Genomic DNA, 10,992 nt, shown 5'->3' with positions numbered 1-10,992 from the left:
ATCTCCTCATGTAGACAGATGGCTGTTGCAAGAACAGAATACCCCTAAGCGTGCTGTATGCCCAATTCCTGTGTAAGCACCGAAGTCCAGCCCCCAAAGCTGTAAGCCCAGTTCCAGTCACTGGACTGGGACCAGTCAGTCAGTTCCAACATATATTTAGTGTTGCCAATTTGGAGTGGGTGGTCAGCAGAATGAAAAAAAGGCTCTCTTCTCCTTTCAGCCGATAGCTGGGTCTTGCAAACACTTTGCAAGATCTGATCAGCAGGTCTTGCAAAGCCCTTTGCACAGACCTTTGAAATCAGCTGAATGGCAGTGCCTGCAAACTCCATTTGGCTGAGCCAGGCCTTTAGCCCCACATCTGATATCACATATGGCTTGACTGATATGACTTCATGGGCCAAATAGGGAGGGCCTGGTGGACCAAATTAGGCTTGCAGGCCAGATGTTCCCTACTACTGCAATGGGTGAATGTTTTATCAGCGTTGATCATTCCAGAGCCATTGGTGCAAATCCTTGCATGCTGTTGTATTTGAAGATTTTTTAGTTCAGGGATGAAGGACAGGACAAACGGGTGGGCCTCCCTCCCCTGTTATATGAGCTAGAAGTTGGAAACAAAACTGCAGGCTGCAAAGACAAGGAGAGAGCCATGTCTGATTTCTGCTGGATTCCAAGGCTGTGGGCTATGGGAGAAGCAAGACTCTGTTGGGGTTCAGGTAGGTAGTCCTGTTGGTCTGATGCAGTAGAAATATATGTAAAGAATAAAAAAATTCTCCAGTAGCACCTTAGAGACCAACTAAGTTTGTTATGAAAGCTCATACCAAGAACATTTTTTTTATTCTTTACATATATTTCTATTGGGGTGTTAATGTTGTGAATTGCTCCATCACAGGCTCAGGTTATATATATGTGTAAAAAAGCATACCATGTATCATAGATACCAGAGGCTCTGCTGTACCTCATTCCAAAGCAAATATGAACCTGGCGTAAGAGCTTGGAACCCCTGGAATGTTGCACCACTCAGAGATTGGGGTAGCACGCGACAATACAATTAGCAGCACATTTTACAGTTGGAGAAGGTACATCAGTTGACTTTATACTCTTGTAGAAATAATAGAAATTATAATGTGATTGTCTCTTAACATAACTGTTTTCTGGAGAGGGAAAACACTGGCATACACTTTGGAACAACAAGGCTACCCTTGAATTTGTCTAAATATTTTTGGGATTAATAGTTATATTTATTCCGAACTGCTAATGATTCAGTTCCAGAGATAAATGATTATTTTATACTTTTTAGAGAGATTATTGGTGTACAGGTTATTTTGGTAAATGCAGTATTCGCAGTACACTACTCTCCCCCACCAAACTGCAAACTGAATTGTCCATGTGGATTTTGTAGCTTTTATTAATAGTTGTCTTCAATTTAAACATAAAGATGAATATTAGGATGCACATGAATCTAGCTTTTCATATGGTTTTCTGTAACTTTAGCAAGAACATGAAGCCACAGAATGAACTAAAAAAAACTGTTTTATTGTGACATTTGACAATGAACCCTTGTTGATATGAATGATGGTAGGTACTCTTTGACATGTTACATTATGTCATGGTGTAACTATGGATGGCACTGTGTCATGTGACTTCTGAGAATGTTTAATGGTCCCCATTGACCCCAGTGCATTTTGATTGTCACAGAAATGTTATCACCAGATTTGTGTATACAGTTAAGTAGTTGATCTTATAAGCACCATTATAAACCCTCACATGAAGGGTGTTATTATTCTAGTTTACAAATGCTTCATGGATAAAAATAGCATGGTTACAGTATACACACACTTAATTTACATGTACTGTATTATAGGTATAACTGAGATAAACTACTGAGCTAAACTTTGGTTGATTGATGTATTTAGGTGGAATAATTGCAATTTCTTTGGCTTCTAAGTTGTGTATATATTACAGTGCATTTATAAAATCTAGGTTGGACATTTTCTAGCACCAATTTGATATCATAAACGGCTGACCTAGTAAGATGTAGCTGGAGAAGCGGATTTTAAGATTTTTTTAAAAACAGAAACAAAACATAAGAATCCATTGATTGAGCTTGTTTTCTTGCATCGCTGCTGACAGGATATTGCCTCGGCATCAGTGGCCAACTTCCAACAGCAGTCCCAGTATTCAAGATTCAGCATATCAAGGTAAGTATACTTACAAGAAGCCTGAGAAAGTGGTTGTTGTGAGCTACAGTTTTCTTCCTGTACCTTGCTTACATCAAAATGGAATAGTGCTCACATGTTCAAATGTATTCATGAAGGATTGTACCTGTGATATGGAGAACCTTATTGGGAAATAAAACATTCAAGTCTCACCTAGCTATCTTTGGCTTTAATTATTTGGTCTCTCGTGAATTAATGAAGCAAAATTTCAATTTTCATTTTCAGGTTGTCTCCTAGCTCACCGCTGAGGTAGTCTTTGTCATGTTTATCTTCAAGCTGATTGAGTTCCTTCTTTTTGTAGAGCGGAATACTACTGATATGTAATGAGTAGGTTCCAGGCACTGGCTTCTTCTTTGTTAAGTGGAGGAAGCTTACTCCTTCTTTCTGATTTATCCTAAAGAAACCACCTTCATTCCCATGGTCTATTAAATATCGGTTGTGATTTGTCAGTGTTGTGAGAGCAGGGATCAGTTTCAAGATGCGATCTTTGTTATTAAGATCGGAGATGTTGAAAGAAAGGGTGGCTGGTTTTTCAATATCCCAGCTGGCAAGGTTTACTGCTGTCTCCATCTCAGGCTGATCCTGTGAAAGAACAGAGTGCTTTAATATATTTCTTCTTGCTTTTCCATACATGCATAATAACCATCCCAGCTATTCAGATAGTATGTGGGATGCCTACAATATTTTGCTACTCAGAATATTTCCTAGGGTACCGAGTTGGGCTTTGGCTCCACCTGCCGGATACCAAACTGTTCAGGAAGTAGGCGGTTCCTGGCAGGCCCATGCAGAGCTTGTCTGAGACTTGGGGCAGGAGTCTTTCTAGAATGAAGTTATAACATAACTGAAACATAAAATCAGGCTGTCCCTGATGGGGTCTCCTGGCCAGCTTAGTCCTCTGAGGTATGGAGCTACTCGCCACACACATGGGCCTCGCTCGCAGCCAGTTTTTTGCTTCTTCCTGAACAAAGCGGGCATGGCGCTCTTGCCTGCTTTCTTCTTCTAGAGGCCATTATTTTCTTTTGTTTCAACTTAATCGTCTCTATTGCCTTCTCCTTTGTTCCTGAAGCCCCTCTCCCCCGAAGCAATAGCTTCCTCCTCCTTTCTCCTATGTCTAAGTCTACTCCCACCAGAGTTGTTAATAACCTCTTGAACAATCCACAGCAAGATGGAATCCGCAAGATACTCCTTAAGCTGTCCAGATCAGCAGCCTTTGTTGCAGATGTTACCTTGCCCGCAACCCAGTTCACAGCACACACCATGCCAGCAGAAGTGGTTGACTGCAGAATGTTATGGCTGAAACACTGGAAAGCGGACACAGCATCTAAAATCAACCAAGCCACAGCAGGCTTCAGAGACTGTAAGCTCTTTAGTGAGGACACCCTTAAGGATATCCTTGTTGAGTCAAAGCATAAATGGAAGTTCCTGGTCAAACAAGAAAAGGAGAAACATTGCTCAAGATGCTACTCCCACTACCAATCCACCGTTTAGCTCCAAGGACAGATAACACGACTACTGACCAAAGTATTCCTGGAACAAACCTTCCCATGCCTCTAAGTCCTCGCAAGGTAATAATTTTGGATCCTCCACGCCACCCCGCCATAACACCCATCAACAGAACCAATGACTACCTGGCTACCACCAGGCAAGTGGGAGGCAGATTAAAGAGGCAATGACAGATTGCTGGACCCCAACACCATTTCTCAGGGATACTGGATAGAGTTCCTTGTCCTGCCACAATCCCACTTTGTTCCAGCACCAGCCCCCAGGGGCCAAACCAAGAACCAAATCATATGGGAGAGTGTGCAACATCTTCTTAACATGGCCATTGAACCAGTTCTTCGACATCTACTGCATCTTTCATTGTGGTGCCAAAAAAGGACTGCAAAGCTTGGCAGCGGTCCTGGACTTCAAATTCCCAAAGTGATGAGTGATTTACAAAAAAAATCAGGATTAATCAGGGAATCCACCATGACAACTTCCTCACATCAGTTGACCTCTGGGATGCCTATCTCCATGTTTTCATCCAGCCCGCCCACCATAAATACCTCAGCTTTCCAATAGGACCTCACCACTTTGAGTACAAGATTCTCCCGTTCAGCCTGGTCTCTTCTCACAGAGTATTCGCCAATATCATGCTTGCTGTGGACTCACCTCTGCCTCCAGGGTAACCATATCCACTTGTACCTTGATGAACCAACCCCATTTGGTCACCAAGCCTGGAAGAGGCACACCAGCACCTCTCCAACACTATGATGGCCCTAGAGACTAATGGCTTCATAATCCCAAGAGCCACCTTGTTCCAATGCCACAATTGATTTATCTTGGCACACTCATAGATACATATCAACGTCTGGCCTCTCTCTCACCTCAGATTGCATCATAAAGATAAAAGCAGCTGCCAAGCTACTAATGTCTTCTGAAAAGCAAGACATCAAACTGATGATATGAATCCCAGGACTGTGCATGCTGACCTCCCCAATAACCACATGGTCCAAGCATCACACCCAGTTGTCACCACAGATGCAAGTCTGCAGGGCTCACGAGCAAGGGACATGTGACCCAGGCATAATGATCTTTAGCAAAAGCCCCCAAAGTATTAACTGTCTGGAAGTCCACAGAGCATGGCTGACCACCCAACATTTCACCATGCGCCTCCAGCTCACTCACATCCTCTTTGTGACCCGACAACGCAAACATGAAGGCTTCAGATTTCCAGAACTGCCAGAGGAGCCCATAAGCAATTATACTTTTAAGGTGACATGGTATTCTGTAATGGTTGTTGCATTTGTCATCTTTCTGTACCAGTTAGCACTTTCTGCTTCTTTGATCCCTCTTCATCGGAACAAGGATGAGATAATTTAGATCAGAGCAAAAGATGAGTCCTAAAGTACATACAGTATACAGTTCTTGAAATACAATTAAAGGAAATGCAGGCCTTTGGCTAATGGTTGTTAGAACAACTGGAGAAATACACATCATCCAACCAGCTGATTGCTATGCTTGGTTTTCAGAAGCTGTGATAAGGATCAGTTTGAGGCGCCTGTAAAGTTTGCATCTGATTATATTGTTTAAAGAACTGGAAAGTCAGAAGAGCTTCTGCAGGAAAATCTCCCCAAAATTGCTTTATTCTGCAAAACTGTCAAATGATTTTTATTACTATCATTTGGCAAAATAAGATACCAGGGAGAAAAGCGAACTGTTTGAGTGCTGTAGCAGATTTTTCTCTACAGTATTTATTTTCTGATTCTAATTATTCGTCACCTAAACTCTGCTGCTCTTTCCAATTATCTCATGGTGAGTTCCTGCTGGTCTGAGCTTCCAGGCCACACTGAGCTGAATTTGGTACTTGGCTTCCAGACAAAATGCATCTTATTTGAGGAAGGAAATGCCTTTGGGGGACAGAAAAAGCACCCTCATCGCACATGCCCACGATAAAAACTATTTAACAGACCAAACAGGTTGCTTGAATGCATGAGCTACATGCTAGTATCTCATACAATGAAGCTTTCTTGCTCCAAAGCTGGGTGGCACTTTTAGTGCTGACACTGCACAGGAAATGAGCATGTAAGTGAAAGCCTACGAAAGTTGACCCCTCTCAAAACTGGCAACGACATCAAAAGACCCCCACTGATAGATGCAGCTGCCACAGCATCTGAGCTTCATTTTCACATAAACATACCCCTTCCAAGTGTTTGGAAGTCATATTGGCTTATGTGACATGAGCTTTTATAGACCACAGCAAAATCAGTGCATCTCAGGAACTAGGCTTCTGCTTATGAATAAACATGAATCTCAAGTTAGATGCACAACAACCTTGTGTTATCTACACTACATATCTAAGTGGTGAGATGGACCAGTGGTATGACTCATATATGAGGCTCATGAATTATTTTGCACTAAGAAACCACTGTTGCTAGCCAGTCTTAAACCATTGTTTGTTGTCAGCTTAGCAGTCGTGGTGATCCAGGGAGGAAGGTATCATGCTAATGAACTATCTTCTTCATGGTTTGTTTACCTGCTCATCTAAAGGGAGGAATGAAGGTAGAGTGCCCAGCTTGTGAGCTCTAGCACGCATCCGTATGGCTTACTACGCCAAGCATTATGTGTGAATATGAGCATTGTGAAAGCAAATTCAAAACTTTAACCAGATGAATCTAAAGTGGTAAAGTCAACTCATGTGATATTGCTGAAAAGTTAATGAAGGAACTGGGCTTAGAAAGACACTTCTGAAGTTACACAAACCCTACCCATCCCAGGAATGGTGAATGGTAAGTTACCTCTGCATCGAGTGCATCTGTTTCATTTGTGCTTCGTCGCTTCCTTCCCCTCTTAGGATAGCCATTGATCTTACAGTCATAGCATGCTTCTGGAGAAAGTGAATTGTCATCTACTTCACTGCTGGTGGATAGATCCTGGCCGTGACCCTTACCTAGCCCCATTCCAGAAACACAGTGTCTAAGAAATGGAAAGGACGGAAAAACGTCAGCCACAACACTTTTAGTACAATCTGTAGCAAAACATTAGGAACAAAATCTACACACACACTCATGGTTGGGGAAGGGGATTTGTAAACAGTGAGGTCAGACGACAATGAAATGAAGAAAAGTGGGGACAGCGTGATGAACAGCAGCCAATGACAATGATGTATTGGACACTGACTCTATATTCTTCTTGCATCTCCTTTCCCTCTGGCCTCACTGTTTACAACCCACTCAAATCCAGACCATGTACGTGTATGGATGAATGCATATGCATGCATTGTGTGTGTGTGTGTGTGTGTGTGTACGTGTGTACACCTACATACACACACAGAGAGACATGATACACATGCAGAATAACACTTCATGCATCGACAGAGGCAGCTCACACATTTACCTGCGAGTCATTAAATGCTGAGTTATCAATTGATGAAAGATCATGCATACATTTGTGAACCAACTCATACAAATTCTTTTGTTTGCCTCATGACTGCGGATACAACTTTCAGAAAAGAATGGGAGCCTTGTAGCCTCCATATTCTCTCCTCGGCTCACTCACCCGCAGCATCTGCTGGTCTACAACGAACTCAGATAAATGCTTATAGATCTTCTGCTACTACATGTGCATGTACTACCTGTGCATTTCAAAGTAAGAATCCTCTTACCCTTGTCCTATTCGGAAATACCCAGGTGGGCATCCACAGACATAACCACCTTCTGTGTTTGAGCAACCATAGCTGCATGGGGCTTGTGAAGAGCCACACTCATTGACATCTTGGCAACCTCCACCAAACTGTTCAAACTGATATCCAGTAGGGCACATGCATTTATAGCTCCCCAGAGTGTTGTGACAAGATGCTCCACCGCAAATATGGGCACTGAGGCATTCGTTTTCATCTGCAACCGAAGCAAATTAGAGATTCAGATTTATATTATTGTGAAGCACATCTCTCTCACAAAGCAACTGTAGCCGATATGGAGTTTTCTGGTAAAGAAGGTGGAACCAAAAATACAAGAAATCACAATGATCTAGATTGGGTGGAGCAGCTAAATCATTACAGTGAACTAACATGTACAGTAATCCAAGCCTGAATTAAGAGTTTGCTATTCTAATTATTTACAAATTAATCTTATGTGCCACCTGATTCCAGTGCATACAAATATAATCTCTACACAACCGAACATGTTTTTAAGTCTACTTTTCAAATAGCAGTTCATTCAAATTATTACTTATGAAAAGAAAAAAATAATCAACCAATTCACCAATTAATTATGGATGCAACCCAAAGACAGTTCAGCCATCATATCCTTAAGCTGGCAAGAGTGGACATGTGGGCACAGTTTGTGGCAGAGGTATGATCTGAACCAGGGACTCTTTAGTCTAGACTCTAACCTACTACATCAGGCACAGGCAAACTTGGCCCTCCAGATGTTTGGGACTACAACTCCCATCATCCCTAGCTAACAGGACCAGTGGTCAGGGGTGATGTGAGTTGTAGTCCCAAAACATCTGGAGAGCCGAGTTTGCCTATGCCTGTACTACATTATACTAGGTCTAATTCTAGATCAACATTCATGGGTAGCAAAAAGAGCACCAACAGCCACAGCAACCAGGGAAGCTAAATTCATTTTAATTTCCCTTGATTTTTATGACTTAAGTACAGTATATGTATTTGAGAGTGAAGGCAAATGTGAGCAAGGACAGAAAACTGGAAAAGATGATAGCAGTGAAGCTAACCAAATAAGAAGGCACAGATACATACTTGTATCAGATTTTAAAACTGACAAAAGCATCGCCAACTTTTTTTCAGCAACATAAAGGGTCTAACAGTATCATCTTGGAAAACATCAGGTTCATTTGAAAGAACAGAAGAATTTTGAACTTTCCAAAATAACTTGAGACACCCACTATACCCGCTTGACTTTGGGGCTACCCCATTCCCAACAATATTAAAACCAGGAAAGCTTGAAAGAGCAAATTAAATTTTTAATTTAAATCATATGTCCCCTCCTAATCCAATCTTTCCAGAATGAAAGCAACTTTTGAGTAATTGTCAAATTCCCTTGTTGGAGCTGAAACATCTACATTCCCAAATGGAAGATTGTGTAAAAATGTCAGCAAGTTTTCCTAAGCATAATTAAAACCAGAGACCTCCCTTAGAGCAGCGCAATGATAACAAGGAAAGGCATTTTTATATGCTTTTGAAAGCAAACAATGGCAGGCACATGGTTGATTCTCACAGTATGAGTCACCATACATATCTCCAGGAAAGAACTGCAACTCAGATGGACCAATTGAATTAGATACTAGAAATACCTCTAGATGGATTTCCTAATAAAAATTGGAATTGGGACATTCATGCTACACTGCAGTAATATAATGAAAATAAGAAAGTGGTTTCCCATGACTTTGAAAACACATAAGGACCCAACCCACCCACCCTACAATAGAAGTAATCAGTAACTTTCTCCATGAGTAATTTTACTGGCTGGGCTGCAGAGACACAGATCACCACCAAAGGTTGCTTAAGGAACAAAAATGCCTCTGGTTTGAACAGATGAATTTGTTTGTTACCACAGTTTTTTTAAAAAAGCAAACCACACACACAACTCAAAGGGCATTTGGAAACAGCAATGGATTGTGAAGTCCATAGGAAGCTTTTGCTGACAGGTATTAATTAATGTGTCTGTTGATCACTGACAGATCTACTTGCATCTAGTTGTCAACGTCTCCCTTTTTAAGGGAAATTCCCTTATTCCGAATAGGATTCCTTGCAAGAAAAGGGAAAAGTTGACAGCTCTGCATTTATGTGATGTCAACATAAGATCCACAAAACTCAAGTTAACTTTTAAATGGGAGACCTCACTCATGGTAAGCAATCCATCTATTGCCTTGAAGTGGTGGATTAATCAAAGTTGTTATTCACAAGAACACCAAAGTAAAAAACATCAAGTCCTTAAAAATCATTTCATGATTGAATTCTGTCAACTAATTCTCCCTAGGGCCTGAGTGGGGAAGGGCCAAATGTAGCTTAGTAGCAGAGCATCATTTTGCATGCAGAACGTCCCAGCTTCAATTATGGTATCCCCAGGCAGGGCTGGAAAGCACTCTGTCTGAGTGCCACTGCCAGTCAGTGTAGACAATTTAGAGTTAGATGGACCAATGGTCTGATTCGGTATAAGGAACCTTCCTAGGTGTATCTATATTACATTGGATGACCTTCACGGTGCCCACCGGCTGTATATTGGATGCACAAATAGCCTATGCAATCTAATGCAGATAAGCACCATTCTGGGCCGAAATTATGGCGCTTCTGTATGCATTCTGTCCGAAGCATTTTGGGGTTAGCTCATTGACAAATGTATGTACTGTCACCAAAATAGTTCCTCTAATGGCATCAATGGCAAAGTTCTCATAAATGGCTAAGGAGTGAGTGACAGATAACTAATGGTGCACTGGGCTTTTCAGGTGAGTAAAGGAGCTTGTTCTGTAACATTCAACTACTCACAAGGACATGTAGACCCATTGTTGACTTTTATAGGACTGCACACAGCAAGGGTTGCCAACAGCACCCACAGATACACATGCACTAGCAGAGGCATTCCCTGACACCCACAGTGTCCCTCCCCAAAAATTATGCTTGAAAGAAGCATTCTGTTATAGGCAATAGAACAGGCTGCAGTGTGTGTGTGTGTGTGGTGCCCATGAGAGTTTCTTAATTTGCACCTGGGCCCCCCAAAATTGCTGACCCACAGTGTGCAGAAATTTCCTCTGAACCTACTAAATTAAGACACAATACTGCAATCTAACCCCATAACTATCTTGTCTCCTCTGACAATAAAAAAAGAGACTTGCCGACACACTGGTTCCACTGGTAATGCTGGAGATATCCTTGTGGGCAACTGCACCTGTATCCTCCAATTATGTTCTGGCAACCATGTTGGCATCGATGATTCCCATCACACTCATCAACATCTATAAAATGAAAGTACATTTCTGAATTATTTCTCTAGTCACTAGGAAAACCTGTATCATAATCAACTCCACAAATACTTGCTTGTATCTGTGGGTATGCATTATAGCGTAAGAGTTACAGCTTTCCCCGCATGCATTGATTTAACTCACAATGGGCAGTATCATCCTTTAAATGGAAAACAGCTGTCATTTAATGACAGGGTGTCATGCCTTTCCCAATAAAGGCAACTTAACCAATTTTCTACAAGGGAAGCCCCTGCAGTGATTTCAAAATATTTTGTGTAAGCCCAAGCGACTCCCAAGTTGCTCTTGGGGATTACAT

The 10,992-nt window shown here is 41.7% G+C and overlaps 1 protein-coding gene across 2 annotated transcripts in view; it reads right to left on the bottom strand.

Annotated features, from left to right (window-relative positions):
• Positions 1–1,512: 1,512 nt before the first annotated feature.
• FBN1 (fibrillin 1) overlaps positions 1,513–10,992 on the bottom strand; it is a 206,176-nt gene continuing 196,696 nt past the window's right edge. For both annotated transcript variants that reach the window (XM_081888325.1, XM_081888326.1), the window contains 4 exons: positions 10,551–10,670; positions 7,360–7,591; positions 6,494–6,671; positions 1,513–2,798 (listed from right to left, as the gene is read on the bottom strand). In XM_081888325.1, coding sequence (XP_081744451.1) covers positions 2,409–2,798; positions 6,494–6,671; positions 7,360–7,591; positions 10,551–10,670 — 920 coding nt within the window. In that variant the 3' untranslated portion in view covers positions 1,513–2,408. The remainder of the gene's footprint in view (positions 2,799–6,493; positions 6,672–7,359; positions 7,592–10,550; positions 10,671–10,992) is intronic.

This window comes from Podarcis melisellensis, assembly GCF_964234715.1.
Source record: "Podarcis melisellensis genome assembly, chromosome: 14".
Taxonomy (NCBI): Eukaryota; Metazoa; Chordata; class Lepidosauria; order Squamata; family Lacertidae; genus Podarcis; species Podarcis melisellensis.
This window is presented reverse-complemented; position numbering and strand designations above follow the sequence as displayed.